The sequence below is a fragment of the Polistes canadensis genome, unplaced genomic scaffold, assembly GCF_001313835.1.
Source record: "Polistes canadensis isolate GaletaPanama2010 unplaced genomic scaffold, ASM131383v1 scaffold_330, whole genome shotgun sequence".
Classification (NCBI taxonomy): domain Eukaryota; kingdom Metazoa; phylum Arthropoda; class Insecta; order Hymenoptera; family Vespidae; genus Polistes; species Polistes canadensis.
In genome coordinates, this window is record NW_014569877.1 from 10,642 (window position 1) to 28,768 (window position 18,127).

Below are 18,127 nucleotides of genomic sequence, written 5' to 3' on the forward strand. Positions count from 1 at the left end.
TCATCATCATCATCATCATCATCATCATCATCATTATTATTATTATCATTATCTTTATCATTATTATTATTATTATTATTTTTATTATTATTATTATTAATTTTATCACCGATTCCATCCTGAATTTCTTGTAAAATTTTTTGAATCTCATCTTGTGATCCAGGATCTCTAGTGTATGACTTTATTATTTCTTTGGAAACCGGATATAAAAGATTACCATCGTTTAATGAAGTTTTCTTGTATAAAGCTTCTGCAGAATGTTTCTTATTTGGAACTTTCTTATCTATAGAATTTACATTTTTCTGTTTTATGTCTAAAGATACTAATTCTTTTTCTTCTATATCTTCAATTTTATTTTTCTTTATATTACTTCCGTTTTTGCTTCGTTTTAATACATTAGATTGAATGGACATTTTATCTGATTCAGTAATCATTTTATTTGCATTATTTTTAACTTCTATATAATTAGAAATATTAGATTCATCTTCATATTCTTGTAAATTATTTTGTTCAATATTTTTTTCAACTTTTTCTATCTCTGTCCACATAATATTTTCAAAATTTTCATATTTTTTATTGTAATCTTTGGCTGTATCTAACAATTTTATAAATAGATCCTTTAAACTAATTTCATTGTTACTTTCATTATTATCATTAGTTAAATCTTCCTTTTGTTTAAGAAATTCACGATCTTTATTTTCACTAAATTTATCTACATCTTTTTCTCTATTATTCATTAATATTTCTTGGTATATACTTTGCACGCTTTTACCAACATGATATAAAAGATCCAAATGTTGTTTAATGATTTTATCTTCGTCAAATAATTTTCGTAGTATATTTCGTAAAACAATACTATTATTAATTTGTTCTAAACAAAATGTTGAGATATTTTTAAACGGTTTTAAATTTGGTATTATGGATCTTATTTCTTTAAGTTTTGTTGAAATCTCTTTTGAATATAGGACTGTACGATCCAATTTCGTAAGTAAATTATAGTTAGTTATTGTTAGTTTATTAGAATTAAAAAAATGAGCCATCATTGATGGCTTTGGCGCAACTTCGCTTAATTCTTTTAAGAGCCATAGAATTTTTTCTTTCAAACTTGCTGCATTATAAACATTTGCATCGACACCTTGCTCTGCCATTATCAAGTTGTAATAACTTTTCAGTAGAAAAGTTCTAATGCGTAGTTCAGATTTTTGGTTGGATCCAAGGTTGTACAATTGATTTACAAAGAATTCTTTCAATTGTTGCCATTGTATCTCAGTAAACGGTAAAATAGTTAATTTTGAATTTCTTGTCATGTAAATAGATGGTACATCTGACTTAATTGTAATCCTTATCTCTCCTTCAAGTGAATCTTTAATAATTCGTGCAGATAAATGATTAAAATCAATAGTGTCCTGATGTTCATTCTCGATATTAAAATTTATATCTTCATGTAAATCATTTCTTTCAGTATTCTGTACTTAGAATAAAAAAGAAATTGTCTTTTAGTTTATTTAACATCATATAAAACTACAGTAATCCCTCAATTTATGTGGATTCACTATAATTCACTTGAGCTACGAAAGCAAAGATGTCACAACGATGCATTGCGTGAAAATATATATTCGGAGATACTCTAATATAATCTTTTTAGTAATTGCATAAACTTATCTGCAGTTTTGTAGTGGACATTGTAGTGCGATAAAAAATTTATAAGATTAATAAATAATGACATCAACAAGGGGTACTATTAATAATATGATTAAGAAAAGGAAAAAAAAACGGATAAACTTAGGATTTAAATTTAAAATTATCCAGACATTAATAAAAGATAAGAAAATTAATAATGTTATCTGATTGTATAATCTGAATAAATCCACAATTCGCACGATTAAACAAATGCTGACACTTTTCATAATTCTATTTATACACTGTTTTCGTGGAACTAATTACCCGCATAAATAGAGTGATTACTATACATGAAAGAAATCATTGTATAATACAAAAACGAACCTGTAATTTTTTATTCATATCAAGTAAAGATTTTAACGGGGCTTTTAGTTGCTCAAACAATGATAAGTCAGTAGGTGCTTTTAACTGAACTTCATCTTTTGAAAAATAGTTACCTATTGATTTAAATAAATATTTTTTTAATTATAAACAAATTTTGAATAATTTATATCTTTTTATAAATAAACTTTCTTACCAATGGTAACGACAAGTTCACCTCCACCTGCACTAATAGCTTTAATCAATTCAGTAGCTTCCACATTAAAAAGAAATACAACAGGTATTGTCACATCGTCTACTTCTTTTTCATCACCAGACATAGCAAATATTGGAGATGTTGCTGCACTAGTACCAGATACATTATCTAATACTATACCTGCTATAGCTCCAGCTTTTTGAATTCTTCGTGCCTGAATTTGTTTAACAATATATATATATATATATATATATATATAGAGATGATCACCTGATATGTTTTTTATCACTTATGCATTTATAACAAATTTACCTTCTCCATGAACATGCAATCACCACGTTTCATGATAACTATTTTATTTTTCAACTTTTCTGTATTAAGAAGATCTGTACAAGCTGCAAGAGGGTATGTGAACACAACTTTTCCAGTAACTTTATTAAAACTATGTAATTCAGGACCAAAATGTGCTGGTCCAGCCAATAATGTAACTTTTTGTGGCGGATAAGCTTTTGGTTTTATAAATGTAACTGCTTGTGGCTTAGTTTCTGTTTGTTGCGTCTGCATTATACTAAATTCAACCATTTCTTGCATAAATAATAAACCTTCTTCAGAGTCTTGTGGAGTTCTTGCCTTAAAAAATTAATATTTTTATTATGATATGAATATCATTTTAAATATTAAGTCATTAAGTATGAAATGTCCAATTTCGAACTGAAAGTAATCAGAGCAATCGGACGTTTTTATACTTAATGATCCTAAATCTAAAAAAATAAATTACATTAGAAATTGTATGCAATAATTGCACTCTTCCATCTGCTAATGTTAAAGCTGTTATGCCCATTTCACTCAATATTTTTAAATGTTCCAAATTATTAGCCTAAAATAAACATCTAAATTTATATATATTTATTTTGAAATAATAATACAATACAAAAATTCCATAATGTTACTTGAAATTGAGATGCACTTAATCTTCTTTTTATAGGACGTCTTGGACAAACATCTTCCACCATGTTTCTTAAGGGTTGCCTAACTGATGCTGGAAATAAGTGTAAACTATTGGGACATGTCCGATCAAATTCATCTACTTGAACAGAATCTCGTTCGAAGTCCTAAAGAAATTTAAAATATCTTTTATATTTAGTTCAAACAGATAAAAAATATTTAATGATTATTTAAAAGTTTTGTTGAAGACTCACGGAAGAAACATTTGTTCTTATTGAAGCTAATGTCAGTGGAAGTAAATGACCTTCAGTTGTAAAAATAAATTCATCCAAATCTAAGACTAAATCTGCTGGTTCCGCGAATAATAAATAAAGGTATTTAAATGTCTCAGATAACACGAAGCTGTCCATAGTATCGTCATGTTTATTAGTCCTAACATCCGATACAGCAGCGTAGCCACATGATACTCGAGCATATGTTTGAAGACTTTTGAGTACTTTACGTCCAACTCCCAAATAGTAATGATCACCTGTTGCACGATAGAGGAAATATGTTGATTCTAAAAATTCTGGTCTCAATGGATGATGTCCCCAATGGACCTAATTACATTCAGTGAAAAAGAAATCACATTACAATGTTTTAAATATTATCGTTGTACAAATATGTTGTAAAACCAGAAATACAGTAGAATCTGGTTATAATAATCACTCATAATGTTATTAATCGGTTTTTTTTATCATTATCAGTTAGTCCTAAAACAGTCTACATAAAATTAATTTTTAAAAATCTGTCTATTTTAATCAAACTATTGATATCAATTTTAATAATTAGACTTGAGAACGAATAATTAGAATTTATAATGACTTTGTACTAAATAGATCTTTTTTTTAAATTTTCTTTTAGATAAAATGTGATAGATCTTTCATCATTTATACGAAAGCATGAATAATATTTATAGAAAATATATAAACAGATATTCTCCTAAAGTGTATACACAATACTTGATAAATTTTTCAAATAAATTTTGTTTCATAGAGTTCTTTACAAGAAAAATAACATAAATACTTAATGTATTAAGTGTGCAGTTTGTGATAAATATACAATAAAATATACAGCGTGAGTCACGAAACGTGACGTTTCAAAATAATTCGTAAAATTATACATTGTATAAAAAATGTTTCTTGCATACTTAAACTAAATTAGGGAACAAATATAATGGTAAACAATACTTTGTTTTAAGGTCATTTTTTTTATAAGATATCAAGATCATCGTTTTTTTTTAAATGGAATGTTTAATTTGTTTTCTAGATTCTGATAAAGCATTCTTATTCTGCATAAAAAACTATAATATTATGTACTGCCTAAAATGAGTAATTACTAAAATATTAAAAATAAGTTATTCGGAATTATATTGCTAATCACGAATTCGTTCACAATTTGTACACAAATCGCGCAGATGTTAATTTAAAAAATATGCACTATTGGGATAGAGAAAATCCTCACTGGATGCGTGAGGCAAACCATTAATACCAATGGAGCTTAAATGTCTGGTGTGGTAAAATTTGTCACCAAATCGTTAAACCTTACTTCACTAATGGTTCGTTAACAGGTCAAAAATACTCCACGTTTTTGTTTGAGACGCACAAAAATCTATTAGAAGAAGTGCCGCAGCAAAAACGTTTGTCAATATGGTATTTTTAATACATGTACGGTAATAACTGCAGGAATGTTTGAAAACGTCACACGTTCTTTGATAAAAAAATTACGAAAGTGCATTGATTATAATAGGGAATACTTCGAATACTTGTGATAATAAAAATTTATTTGTGAATATTTCAGCTATTATTCATTTTAGGCTCTACATAGTATGATAGTTATTTATGAAGAATTTGAGAGAAGAAATTTAAAAAAAAAAGTATTGTTTACCATTATAGTTGTCCCCTAATTTAGTTTAACTATGCAAGAAATATTTTTTCGTACAATGTATATTTTACGAGTTATTTTGAAACATCACGTTCCGTAACTCACCCTTCTGTATGTTACGGATAATGTATTACTACAGGGCATTGTATAAAATACCCAATCAAGTAGGACATTTTATAGAATGTCCAGAGGGTTTTGGTCAACCTATAAAATGTTCTTCAGTTTGCTATGTTTAGAGCATGAAAAGGGGAGGTCGGAATGATCTTAGGAGAAAGAAAAGCTAAACTCTTAACAGAAACCGAGCACCACGCTGATTTTATAGTAACAGAATAATAGAATATATCTTTAATTATTAATAATAGAATTCGCGTATCTTTTTCTATATTACCTTCTTCTACTCTTACAACACACATGATAGTTTGGAAGATTAAGTTCTTATAGTCACGCAGTTGAAAAAGCGCGTGAACATGTGCATGAACAGTACGAAAAGTGAATTTCATAACTGTATGAACGCATACACCTGTCATGGTTTGTTACACTTACAATAGATTGCGATTCCCCCCCCCCCCCCGGTGCTCTGAACACACCCCACTGAAGCACATTTTATAGATTGACCAAAACCATCTAGGCATTATATAGATTGACTGAGCAATGTATTTCATACATGCTCGACATATACATTATCCAATTTAAGTGGCCATTTATAGAATATATACATTGCCCGTAACACATACAAATATCATAATTGTTTGTAATCATTTGAATTCAACAATAAAGATTTTCTATTTTTTATTTAATATTATCAACTGGTTATTCTTATCAACAATAGCAAATCTCAAAGTTATTATAATAGAACAGATTCTACTATATTTATCATTACGTATAATAATATGTACCTGAAAATCAGTAGTAAAAGCTTCTGGTATAAAATTATGTCTTTGCATGACTTGATAAAGCATCTCATGTGTCTCTACTGCAGGCTTAATGTCTCCTTTTAATACCTGCAAAAAGCAAGGTGAAATAGATTTTGATAAAAAATTGATAAAGATTCTATACGTACTTGTAAACCAGGCCAAAAAGCTAATAAAGCATCCATGAAATTTTTTGAATTTGTATTTGGTCTATGCATATGTACATCTAATAACATTGGCCCTTGACTCACATATTTCATAATAGCTTGATAATGTTTATTAAAACGTCCCAAGTATTTTTCATCCCCTATAGAATAATAAATATAATGTAAATATTATGACTAATATCAATGAAAATATGAGTAAAAAGATATTAAGGTTATACCTAATAAAATATAAGCCTTTAGGCAGTATTCATAGTAGGAGTCTATACCTGCTCCTACACCCGAATCTCTACGTACCCAGTCACCTGAATTTACATTCAATACAGAACCCATTAAATCAGTTCCTCTATGACGCATTTTCCATAAAACATCCATTGCTTTTTGTGCTTTTTCCTATAAAAAAAAAAATAGATATAAAATATAAGAGATTAATTTATTTTATAATATATCTATTTTAATAATGTCAAAAAAACTAATACCTCAAAAATTGATTCTCCAGTTAATCTTGACAAGGCAGCCATTTCTAATATCATGCTACCTGCACAAGCAGTACAAGTCTCTCTTGATACTTCTGTGGGAACACCTTTCATACCATATTTTAGATTAATCTGAATAAACAAAATCATATATTATTATATGCTTACATTTTTTTAGAGTTAACTTTTATAGAACAGTATTAAATAATCAAATATAGAAGATATATTACTCTGCCGTAAGGTATTCCAGTAGATGTATTAAATGCAGGTAAAAATCTGTATCCTAAATCTTTGGCTAAACCTAATAATTGGCCTCTATACCATGGCATTATGTCAGCCCTTTGTTGCAAATATTCAGCTAATAAGTGACCACTTAAAAGACCTCTGTTGACAATACATTTCAATATTTTTATTTACAGAATATTAACCACATAAGTGCAAATCAGTGTTTCCCAACAATGGGACAATGAACAAATCAATAATATACGTCATCATATCAGTGTTTCTTGTTAAAAATTTTCATTCAAATTAACGTTCAAGATAAAATTTATATTTCTTAAAGAAAGAGTAATTAGAAACAGTTTCATTTTTTATTAGAAATACTGATTAATGTTAAATTATGCCAGTAGCCGGGTTATTATAATATACTAGGACAGGGCTTCTCAAAGTGTGGGTCACGTAATTAAATTTAGAGGTCGTAGAAATTTTAGCAAAAAAATAATATTTCTGGACGCGCAACGACCAAAAATTAATTTAAAACTAGTTAACAATACTACACATATAGTATGGCTTTAAATTTATAATAGTGAAACAAAAAATAATATAAATTAGCTTCCCAAAGTGTGAGCCTCGGCGCCCTGAGAAGCTATAACTTCTTCACAGGGGCACTACAAAATATTATATAATTGTTATAATTTTAATTCTTTTTACGACATCTTATCAGTGCGAAGCTGGGTTTTCGGCAGTTGCTACGATAAAATCTAAATATCACGCAAAAATCAATGTGAAGAAGGAAATGAGGGTAGTAACTATGTCCAGTTTAATTCCAGGATTTGAGATAATATGCCGTGACCAAAAGGTTCATCCATCTCACTAATTATTATAATTAACTGAATTTGTTCAATTACATTTTTTTACAATCTATCATGTGTTTTATGTATTTTTACCTAACCCTTATAAAAAAATTATTACCTATTTTGCAAAGTGTAATTGTTAGAATTTGATATAGGATGCCTTGGGAAAATTTGGATTTAGCAGAGGTATCGAGAATCGAAAAAGTTTGGGAACAACTGTTATAGAGTCTATATCAACCATACTCAAACTGCGACAAAAATAAATTTACCTTCTTTTTTCCTTTAGTGATAAAAATTTACTTACGGCAACAATTAACCACCACCCAACCTCAATCTCACCCCCGCCGTACGGCCTTGAGAGCCGATCGCTGTTATAAAAAAATTAGTACGAATTTGCGTTAATACTAAAAATCATACTAATGTTTAAATAATTAAATAATATTAAATATATCTATGTTTGAAAACGGTAATTGTTTTCCATTCCTGATAACTTTTTCTTAGTTATCAGTTTTATAAATTCTTTTCTAACCGTGGAATGTTCGGCACCGTCCGCGGCTCCAATGTTGCAGCCTGTTTGATGTAAGAAACAAACGTATGCGGCCCACGAAGAAAAAAGATTGAGAACCCTTGATACCAATGATCGCAAAAATATTTGCTCTGTTAAAGGGAGTCACCAAGTGGAAAAATTTAAGAAACCTTGTACTAGGAAGTATTAGAATTTTGAGACATAGAGATGAGTCATGATTTAAAAAAGATTAGGAAACACCGGTTTAGATAAAATAAATCTGATCCAATTACCCAAGCATTCTGATGTTAGTTTCGAATAGAGACACTATTACATCTGTATCAAAGCTGACATCTCTAGCAACAAGCTTTACTGCATTTTCAAATTCTTCCAAATCACCTAACACCTGTAACATTAGTAGCTTAATATGAGGATATTCGATACTATAAGTCTATCCTTGTGTTAATAGTGAATCTTACCACAAGTGTATCTAAGGTATCCACTAATGTAAGGGAAAAACTGTAAGAATATATGAAAGAAATTAATAAATAAAAAAGTAATATTATTTATCCAAAAAATGTAAAATATAATAATAGATTAAAATACACTTTCTTACTTTCCTAATGTAGAATCAATATCACCTCTATTTGGCTCCGATCCTCTATATCGGCCCTTACAGCTTAATGGCATTAACTCATCCGCAGGATAAGCATTTTCCTATAATTTATCCAAATAATTACTCATTACCATCCATCATTGTTACAAGATTATAATTAACATATTCGCGTCTGATAACTCATGCTACGGTTACAGTAGACGCGAATTATCATGAAAAAAATTCTGCAGTAAAGCTCAGATTTATTCGTCAGAACAATCAAATAGGTTGAATGTTACGAAAGTGATTTTTTTGGTTGCAATCGTCTTTTCAAATAACTCAAGAACACGTCAAAATAACTTCATTCAAATCGTTTTAATGTTCATGCTTTTTCTGACATCGCACAATAGCTCGTATGACAACTATTGCGAATATGGGACGTTTTTTGTGCGAGTGAAAACATCGTATTTTAATCGCACTATGATGCTTTTCTGCAGAATTTACTTTCATTTGTTTCTGTCAAAATTCGCGTCCACTGCAACGTACCCTTATAATACGCGTAATACGTGTTTTCTACTAAGGATCAGTTAACACAAAATACGCAATTGAGATTTTTATATATATATTTATCTTATTGTCAGAAATAAATAGCTACGACATTAGATTGAAAATCTCTGATAATTAAATTTTAAAAAATATATATTATAATACGATAAAGTAATTTACATTCCTACAAATTTCCTTAAAATATACTATTTATTTTAAGTTATAGCAGTTTTTTCTAACGTAATGCGATTGAAACAAAAACCACGAAATCTTTCCAATCTTAAATAAAGTTTGATTCGAAACGCCCCGACATGAATGTGTTAACACGTTGACTGCCACGCAAGTTTGGCATGTTTGACGTAGAGGCCAAAATTCTAAGATAAAATATAAAACCAGTGCTTTTTTGTAGTGTAACACTGGAGCGTCGTTCCAGGATCTTTTTTTACGATATTTCTAATATTTGAAAAGGGATAAGAAATATTTAAGATTAAATAAAAATAAATAAGAAAGGAATAAAATAAAAAAGCAAATAATAAAATATGGCTTTTAGATTTGACCATGTTTGAAATAAAACAAAAATTGACATAAATTATGTTTAATTTTTTATGAACTCTGTGGCTTTAAATTTCATTTAAATATATATTTGAACAAAATTTTCTTTAATAAAAAATTTGACAAAAAATGGGTTCCGGCATTTTTTGTTTACAAAAAAAGCAATGTATAGAACAATATAGTAATACTGATCACAAATGACCTTCATGGCCCCATTGACAGAATAAACGCCGATCACGGGTGACTGACGTGTCAGTCAGCGTGTTAAACATAGTTTCATTTACCATATAAGCATTGTAAGCGTGATAAAACATATCCCTTGCTTCATCCCTAAAAATAATACAAAATTATAAAATACAATAAATAACACTTTCAAATTCTTCATACATACTTCAATGCTTCACGTTCTTCTTTATTCATATAATCCAGTTGATCGTCATCGGATGTAGCCATTAATGCATGTATGCTACATCCGAACATGAGCAATCCAAATAAGAAAGAATCACGAGCCATTCTTCATAAAAAAATATCTTCCTTTTTGTTTGTCAAGATGTCATATCTATGGTTAAGCATAACATTCTTTCAAACATATTTCAATTAATCCACTTCATTCACTAAATTTTATATCATTTAACACAATTTAAAGAAAATATTATTATGAGTATAAATCTTTGCTTAAGATTTTTGTCGTTAATACTTCTTTGCTGTATAATTCTTATACACGCGAATCATTGGTAAATTTAACGATATGCCATTAATGGAAGATAGTATAACATATTTATGTATCAACCCAAATAAAGAAAGAGGAGAGGAAGCACTGCTGATAAACTTTTGCACACGTAGATTGTAAAGGTTTTTTGGTTATATCCCGAAAAATTTGATTAATTTATCAAAATTTGATTGAAAAATCTATATCACTAACAGAATAATAAGAAATATAAACAAAAAATGCTGATGACAGTTGATCACGCATTATTTTCAGGGCCAGATGATGTGACCTTCGTTAATTTTTTCAAAATTTTCTACTTTGTAGCACTGTTCTTATCATCCATATGTTTCGATATGTGGTCTATATACTTGTTTTTAAGAGGTTATCAAGTGGTGTATTATACTGCCATTATGACAGCAATTTTATTTAATATAAAAAGACAACGTCTTTCGCGCATCGATTTCTTTCATTTGCATAATGTTTATTAAAATCAACGTTTTTATCTTAATGAACTAACCTCTCGTAACGAGAGTTAATCCTACGATAGTAATGATCACGTGATTCGGACATAAATTCATGGCGGTCTTTAATATTATCTTTTGAATTTTCATATTTAACAGAGATTAAACATTAACTTGTCATGAATTTTTTCTTCATCGTTTCATTTATGTTTATTTACTATTCTAATAATTTTCATAAAAATAAAAATAAATATTTGTGTAAAGTTCACTTTCGATTATTTTTAATTCAGAATATTATACACAGAATATAAAATGTAAAGAGAGTAAATGAAAAGAAATAAAAATATGTTCGTAGTATGGGATATTTAAGGCGTGTTTTCACGTGACAGTTAAAGTGCAGGCTATCATTAACGTAACATTGTATGACTGCAATATTTTGAATTCAACTATAAAATTGAACCAGTCAGCATGCGACTCTTTCCAACTAATCCTATTTTAGTAATTTTCATATAGCGCCTCCAGACGCCCAATTCAAAAAGTTCACTTTTAGCAAACCATGTCTCTACATATTATATTCATTTAATAAATAGAAGTAATAAACAACGGAGCTATATACAAGGAGGACGATCGAGATAGGCGTTTGCGTCGAATTTGTGTTGTTGAAAATGAGTGAATGTAGAGTACGATAATTATCCACGAGGGCGGCGGTGATGTTCTTAAGTTTAGATTTAAGTACGTGTGATTTTATAAATAAACAAATGAAATTAATAGTTCTCTTTGATGTTTTTGTTTTAATTACGAAGCTTCGTTGTTTTAATCACGAAGCCTTAATTTTTTTACAAATGTGAATTGTAATTGAATTTTTTGTTTAAGATGGTGAAATATTGTATTGTGGTGGATTGCATTAACAGTAAAGAAAACAAGTCAGATCCAGCGAATCGACGCGCTCTCTAGTGGCAATAGAAATCGTCCTTTCATTGTGAATATTGTAGCCACATTTATACATCGTCCTCCTTATATATAAGTTCCATGTAATAATAAACATTCATTCACACTTGAATGCACGAATTCGTTCTTGAATGCATGGAAAAACACAACAATCAATAGAATGTATCGATTTTTCGCTATGTAGAGTATAAAAATAATCTCTGAACAAATATTGATCTATTGACAAATTAATAAATATAAAAAGCTTCAGAGAAATTATGAATAGAGAGCGATATAGCATAAAAAGAAATAATCATATAATAAAGGATGATTAATGAAACCAGGATAGGTAACTGCTCTTTATTAAGTAAAAATAGAAAAAAAAAGACAGAGGAAAGCATCATATGGTATAATACGTTCTTTACTTCCTATTTTCTTATTATTTATATGGATTCACCGATATACTTGCCAGGTGCAATTCCACTTTATTCTTTAATACAATCCAATTTCTTTTTAAACCAATCAATCCCTCTTTAATCCTGCGTATCAAAATAATGTCATGGAAATATTTGACATTCTAAACTAGGGACGACAAACTTTTTTGGATGCGTGGGTCAAATTCGGCTTATCACCACTTACAGCGCTAATTCGTGGGTCAGTAATTGAACGAGGTAACCTTTGGAGGGAGGAGAAGAGACGGATCAACTTTGTAAACCGAGAAGCCAAAAAGAAAAGTCAGGAGTTCGTAATAAAATTGTTGTACTTTAGGTGAAAAACCTACTGTTGTTTTTTTCGAATAGTTTCGTAATATCAAATTTACATTCCGTATTCATTTATTTTACGCATTTTGCTGCCAATGAAATATTTCATTTCTAAGCTTATTTCTATCCGTCGATGTTACGAAATTCATTGTGACGAGAACAATTTATAATATAAAAAGGAATATGTTGACCAAAACATCATTAAAAGAGCATTCGCAAGTTTCTTCATTGATCTAAAATTATTTGGTAAACATTCCCATATATTTAATATAATATTTTCAATTTTTTGTATTGGATAATTATCGACGCGTGGGTCAGTTCAGAGATGTGCGTGAGTCAGTGTCTAACCCGCTGGTCATAAGTTCGCCACCCCTGTTCTATACTGTTACTTTATGGGGCATGCCTTGTACGCGGGAGATGAAATATGAGGAATACGACTTTTTCAGTTTTTTCTTAGACAAATAAAAAATAACTAAAATTTTACGAAAACGATCTTATGAACAGATGAATGTACTTTATTGAATAATAGGGTGTTCAATCTTAAAGTATGTAGAGTCCCAGTATTATAACGTAATGATATAAAATTTCAAATATCTCGTAAAATATTGACATTTCGATAACTTTAGATAAGAACTTTTATAGATTGGATGATAAAAGGGATTGATTGGTTTTAAACAAAATTAGGTTGCATTAAGGAATAAAATGCAATTGCATCTGGCAGGTGCATCGATGCATCATACATTTATATAAAATAAAAAACAGGAAGTTAGGAAAATATTATGCCATATGATTGTTAATCTTCTGTTAATTTATAATACCTTATAAATAAAGTTACATTGACTAACATTTTCTTTTAACAGTAATAAGAGAAAAACGAAACACGATTCGTTAATAAAACATTCGTGATTTCTTTTCCAAATCATTTTTCTCTTTCCAAAATGTATGCATCGATAAAAATTTAAATATTTTTCGTTCTTTCGTCATCGCAAAACTAGACACATATTCAGGATTTTATTTTATATTATGGAACACATAAGAATATATAAGTAATAATGATAATTCACCCTTTGCACTCCGAACGATTTTCGACGTTGGCTATCAGCTACTCAGCGCCATTTGACGGGAGAAACGAACATTTACAAACTCTCGTATTATTTATTATAATTGTGGAACTAAGTAACGTATTATAATGATATTGGACTTATATATATATGAATTGGTTGAGATCGGGGAATGTATATTTGCAAAAAATCAATATTTTATTGTTTATAATTTTGTACAGTATGATAAATTTTGAAACACTCCCCAATATGCATTGCAGGTTGATTAGTGCATGTTTCACAATAATAATTTGTTTGACTCCTGCCACCAGGTGTTTTCCTGTTAGAACACACAATACAGTCTCGTTTTCTTTGTCCCACTTTGGGAATATCTAATTTGTTGTCTAATCTATTGTCCGCAGAAAATGTGGATGGGCGCGTTCTCGATACACGAAAATCGCCCCTCAATTGGTCAATTAGTGTTTTGACAAACTTGTGGTGTGTCATTGGCGTTTCATTATTTGTTTGTTTTGAGATACGATATATTATGTATGAGTTTATCACACACATTTCCAACCCCCAAAAAAATAACTTTCTCCACCATTTCAACAATTTACGAAGGAAACAATACGTCAAAGCGTATTGATCCACACCACCCATATTTGCCGTATATCCTAACACCATTTCAGGTTTATTCACTGTTACGACATCTCCACCGCGTAATGTTCTGTGGGTAGATTGTAATTGAGTGTTATAATAATTCGTGAGCATAGTAATAATTCTTTTATCATTCCACGCAAGAAGCGTAGTATTATTTTTCCTGTATACAACTGTTTTATTTGTTGAAAATTTTGGTTTTGTTATTTGTGTCGGTACGCCTTTTCGATTAATTTTTATAGTGCCAGTAAGATGACAATTCATCTTTCGCAATTCTTCCGCTAAAAGGATGCTGGTATAGTACCTGTCGGTGAACATATGGTATTCTTTTGCATCAGGAACTCTGTCTAATAATTTCTTATACAAATGTAGCGTAATCCTTGTGCTTACTGGAAGATCCGGCCGGGATATATTATCGGTAGTTATGCTGCCATAGCATGGAAGTATTGTGAATAAATATCCTGTTCTTGAGTCCGCCAGCGCATATATGCGTATACCCTACTTTGTTGGCTTGTTCAGATTATAGGTGATGAATGATATTCTGCCTTTGAATTTTACAATCGATTCATCCACAGTGACTGCTTCATATGGTATGAAATACTGCCTAAATTTTCCATCTATATATTCTAAATAGTTGCTGACTTTTTAAATATGCGTTCTTATCATTGTATTTCCTTGCGTGGGTTTCTTCAAATATAACATCCAAAATATCTGCATGAATCTGGACCTGGTAAATGTTTCCGAAAAAAAAGGGATTCTACTATTGTCAGCAGTAGACCAGTATTCCTACATGTTGGGGAACTGAATCAATTCCATATTCAGGATGACGGCGATGAATGCTAAAAATTCTTCTTTGGTCGTACCACTTGTGCTTTTTGGCATAATTATTTGTTTCTTTTATTATACTGTCTACTAATTCTTCAGTAAAATATAATGTAAAATAGTCTATGAGCTTTTTTATGTTGTGGTCCGGCTATTTCTTCGTGTAAATCAAAATTTATCGTAGCTGGAGGAACGCCCGATTCGGTAACATCTTCCCACTCTTCACTTGACGATACGTTGTCATGTTGTCGGGTGTTTTCTTCCGTACTACTTTTATCGCTGTTGCTATCTATGCGAACTCTTTGTCACCTTCTTGGTGGAACGATATCACTTTCACTGCTGTCGTTTTGTTCTACAGTTAGTCTTTCTAACATGTCTGTATAGAGGTCTATCTAGAGCTCATCTTCACTAATATATGTGTCATGAGACTCACTCGTGGTTGGACGCTTTGCCATTGTTCTAAAAAAAAATATGAATAAATACATGGGTTGAAAATTTCTAATTGTTATTACTAACTCACAAGATGATATTTACCAAAATAGCTTTTACCAAACAATTTGTTCACTAAGAAAAGAATCACTTTTCCGATTTTCTCACTCGTTAGATCTATGTGTACTGCTCAAAGCTTCAAACCAGACTGAGCTCAGCTTTGGAAATCTTTTCCTCTAGATTTAGACTTGTTTATTTATAATTATAAATCTTACTATACACTGCGTGCTATGTTCGCATACCGACCTTTCTTCTACAAACTCCCCTTCTTATCGCTCTTTTCAAGTGGCGCCGAGAAGTTCTCTCACGTTCTCGTCTGACACAAAACCCGCTGACATTTCTTGTATATATCTTAGTAATTTTATGATATTTTGATTTAATTTCTTGTGCCATTTCAAGAGAAAAATTCAGGGAAACATGCATGTCTCAAAAAGTTGCGCTGAAATAACTTAATTCCCCATAGTCACTAATAAACTTGAATATTCCCTGAGAGTGGACATCCGAGTGCAAAGGGTTCAATTATCTTCTACTTCTTCTTTTTGTTAGGACTTCGTCCTGTAATACTAGCTTTTTTATTGCTATTTCCGGGGGCGTTTTATTGTTTTTACCGAGGGTAGGTTGCTAGCCTCACCCTCGAACCCTCTCCTTTGTCTGGGTTTGGGACCAGCTAGGTATTAACTAGGCGGAATCTTGATAAATCCAGTAATATTGTTATGACGTAGCTACAGCCAAATCTAAATGTAGGTCACACTTTGAATGCTGATAATTCGTATACGAGTTCCTTATTATATTTACTTCATTGTAATAAAACGAGCTTTCCAAAGTGTTGTTTTATTGTCCAAAATACGAAGTATGTAATGTTTCACATGAACAATAAATTAAACAAAGGCGGATTAACCCTTTCACTACTACGGGTGACTATAGTCACCCGCCACCAAACGACACCTGCATACGATGGGTGACTATAGTCACCGGTCACAAGATGCCACCTATACACGACGGGTGACTATAATCACCCGCTCCAAAAATGGAACCAAATGTTAAGATAAATGGTATCGCTTCGCGTACTTCTGTTTACAAAAAAAAAAAAAAATCTGGTCATATTAACACAACGCGTCTTACTGCAAGACATTTTCCATCACTTTATAAGAATAACAAGACGAAGAGAAAAAGTCCACTAAGAAAATGTGTGGTATGCAAAAAGAATGATAAAAGCCGTCAAACACGATATCATTGTGAGAAGTGTGATGTTGGTTTATGTGTATATCCGTGCTTTGAAAAATTTCATACAGAATATTATTATTAAAAAATTACTGTTCAATATTATGTTATCATTATAGTTCCTATATTGTTGTATAATATAAAAATATTAATTGTATTATTGAATTAAAAATACCTCCATAGAGAAATTATGAACACAAATCATTTTGTTTCTAAAAGTAATGTCACAAAGTCGTTTTTGAGACGAAAGTCTTGGCCCCGAATGCTAAAGACTGCGCGCGCTTAATGTTCCCACTTTCGGCACGGCGCTCCGTTCTAGACGAGGTACTCCGCGGTGAGGCCCGCCGTAGCGAAAGGGTTAAAACATCGAAATACTGATTGATTTTTATTAGTAAAATTGATAAATAAAGGAATGGTATTGATGTTATCTACCTGTCGTTCTATCGATAATATAGAAACCAAAAAACTACATTATGTAACTTAAAAACTGCTAATGAGGCCAAATTTCATAATAGACAATAATTGTATGATAGATGCAGTTGATAGGAAAGACTTGATTTTGATCTCTAAATACCATATACAAAACGTTAAAATGATAGAAAAATAAATGTGTTCATATTTGCCTTTGGAGTTAATTATACATATATCGAGTGAAATAGTTAAAACAGAACAGCGGAATATCTTAACTATTATTGGTTATAAGATGAAGAGCATCAGACTGATCTTTCTTAGTATCGAAGGTTATATAATCTGATGTTAATAGTTTATTTAATAAATGATCGTGTAGAGGACATATGAAGATATAGCTTAAGAGCCCATGGAAAGTAGACAAAACATATTTTATCGAAGTCCAAATTTCATCCAGTCAATCCCTCATGCTTACCATACATTAGAAAGAGACTAACTAAACTCGGTGGCGATTCCTATGGCGTCACTCAGGTAGCAAAGATACAAAATTTAGACCAACTTTAGAAGCATTTTTTTAAGGCTGATATTTGGATATTTTATTTACTATATTATTATTATTAAAAAAAATAATGGTAGACAATTATGACGGTTCAAAAGTTATGGCCGACACTTTTGAGAAAAAATCAAATTTCAAATGTATTTTAACAAATCTGAAATTTTAATATGTTATGTATTATAGTATTAG

At 30.4% G+C, this 18,127-nt stretch overlaps 1 protein-coding gene and 1 long non-coding RNA gene across 2 annotated transcripts; both read right to left on the reverse strand.

Moving 5' to 3' along the window:
- Positions 1–44: 44 nt before the first annotated feature.
- On the reverse strand, positions 45–11,293 carry LOC106791685 (ER degradation-enhancing alpha-mannosidase-like protein 3; the record flags this gene model as incomplete). The annotated part of the gene is made up of 18 exons (XM_014757528.1): positions 11,114–11,293; positions 10,279–10,446; positions 10,172–10,217; positions 8,811–8,911; positions 8,674–8,713; positions 8,488–8,600; positions 6,847–7,000; positions 6,620–6,748; positions 6,362–6,533; positions 6,126–6,283; positions 5,962–6,066; positions 3,397–3,741; positions 3,148–3,309; positions 2,976–3,074; positions 2,510–2,827; positions 2,198–2,411; positions 2,005–2,117; positions 45–1,466 (listed from the first exon to the last, which is right to left on the reverse strand). Coding segments are annotated over exons 2-18 (3,813 nt in total), but the record flags the coding sequence as incomplete, so codon positions are not given.
- A 4,071-nt stretch (positions 11,294–15,364) lies between these two features.
- On the reverse strand, positions 15,365–17,813 carry LOC106791669. The gene is made up of 2 exons (XR_001382212.1): positions 17,150–17,813; positions 15,365–16,772 (listed from the first exon to the last, which is right to left on the reverse strand). It is a non-coding gene; the product is annotated as an uncharacterized LOC106791669 (long non-coding RNA).
- Between the last annotated feature and the right edge of the window lie 314 nt (positions 17,814–18,127).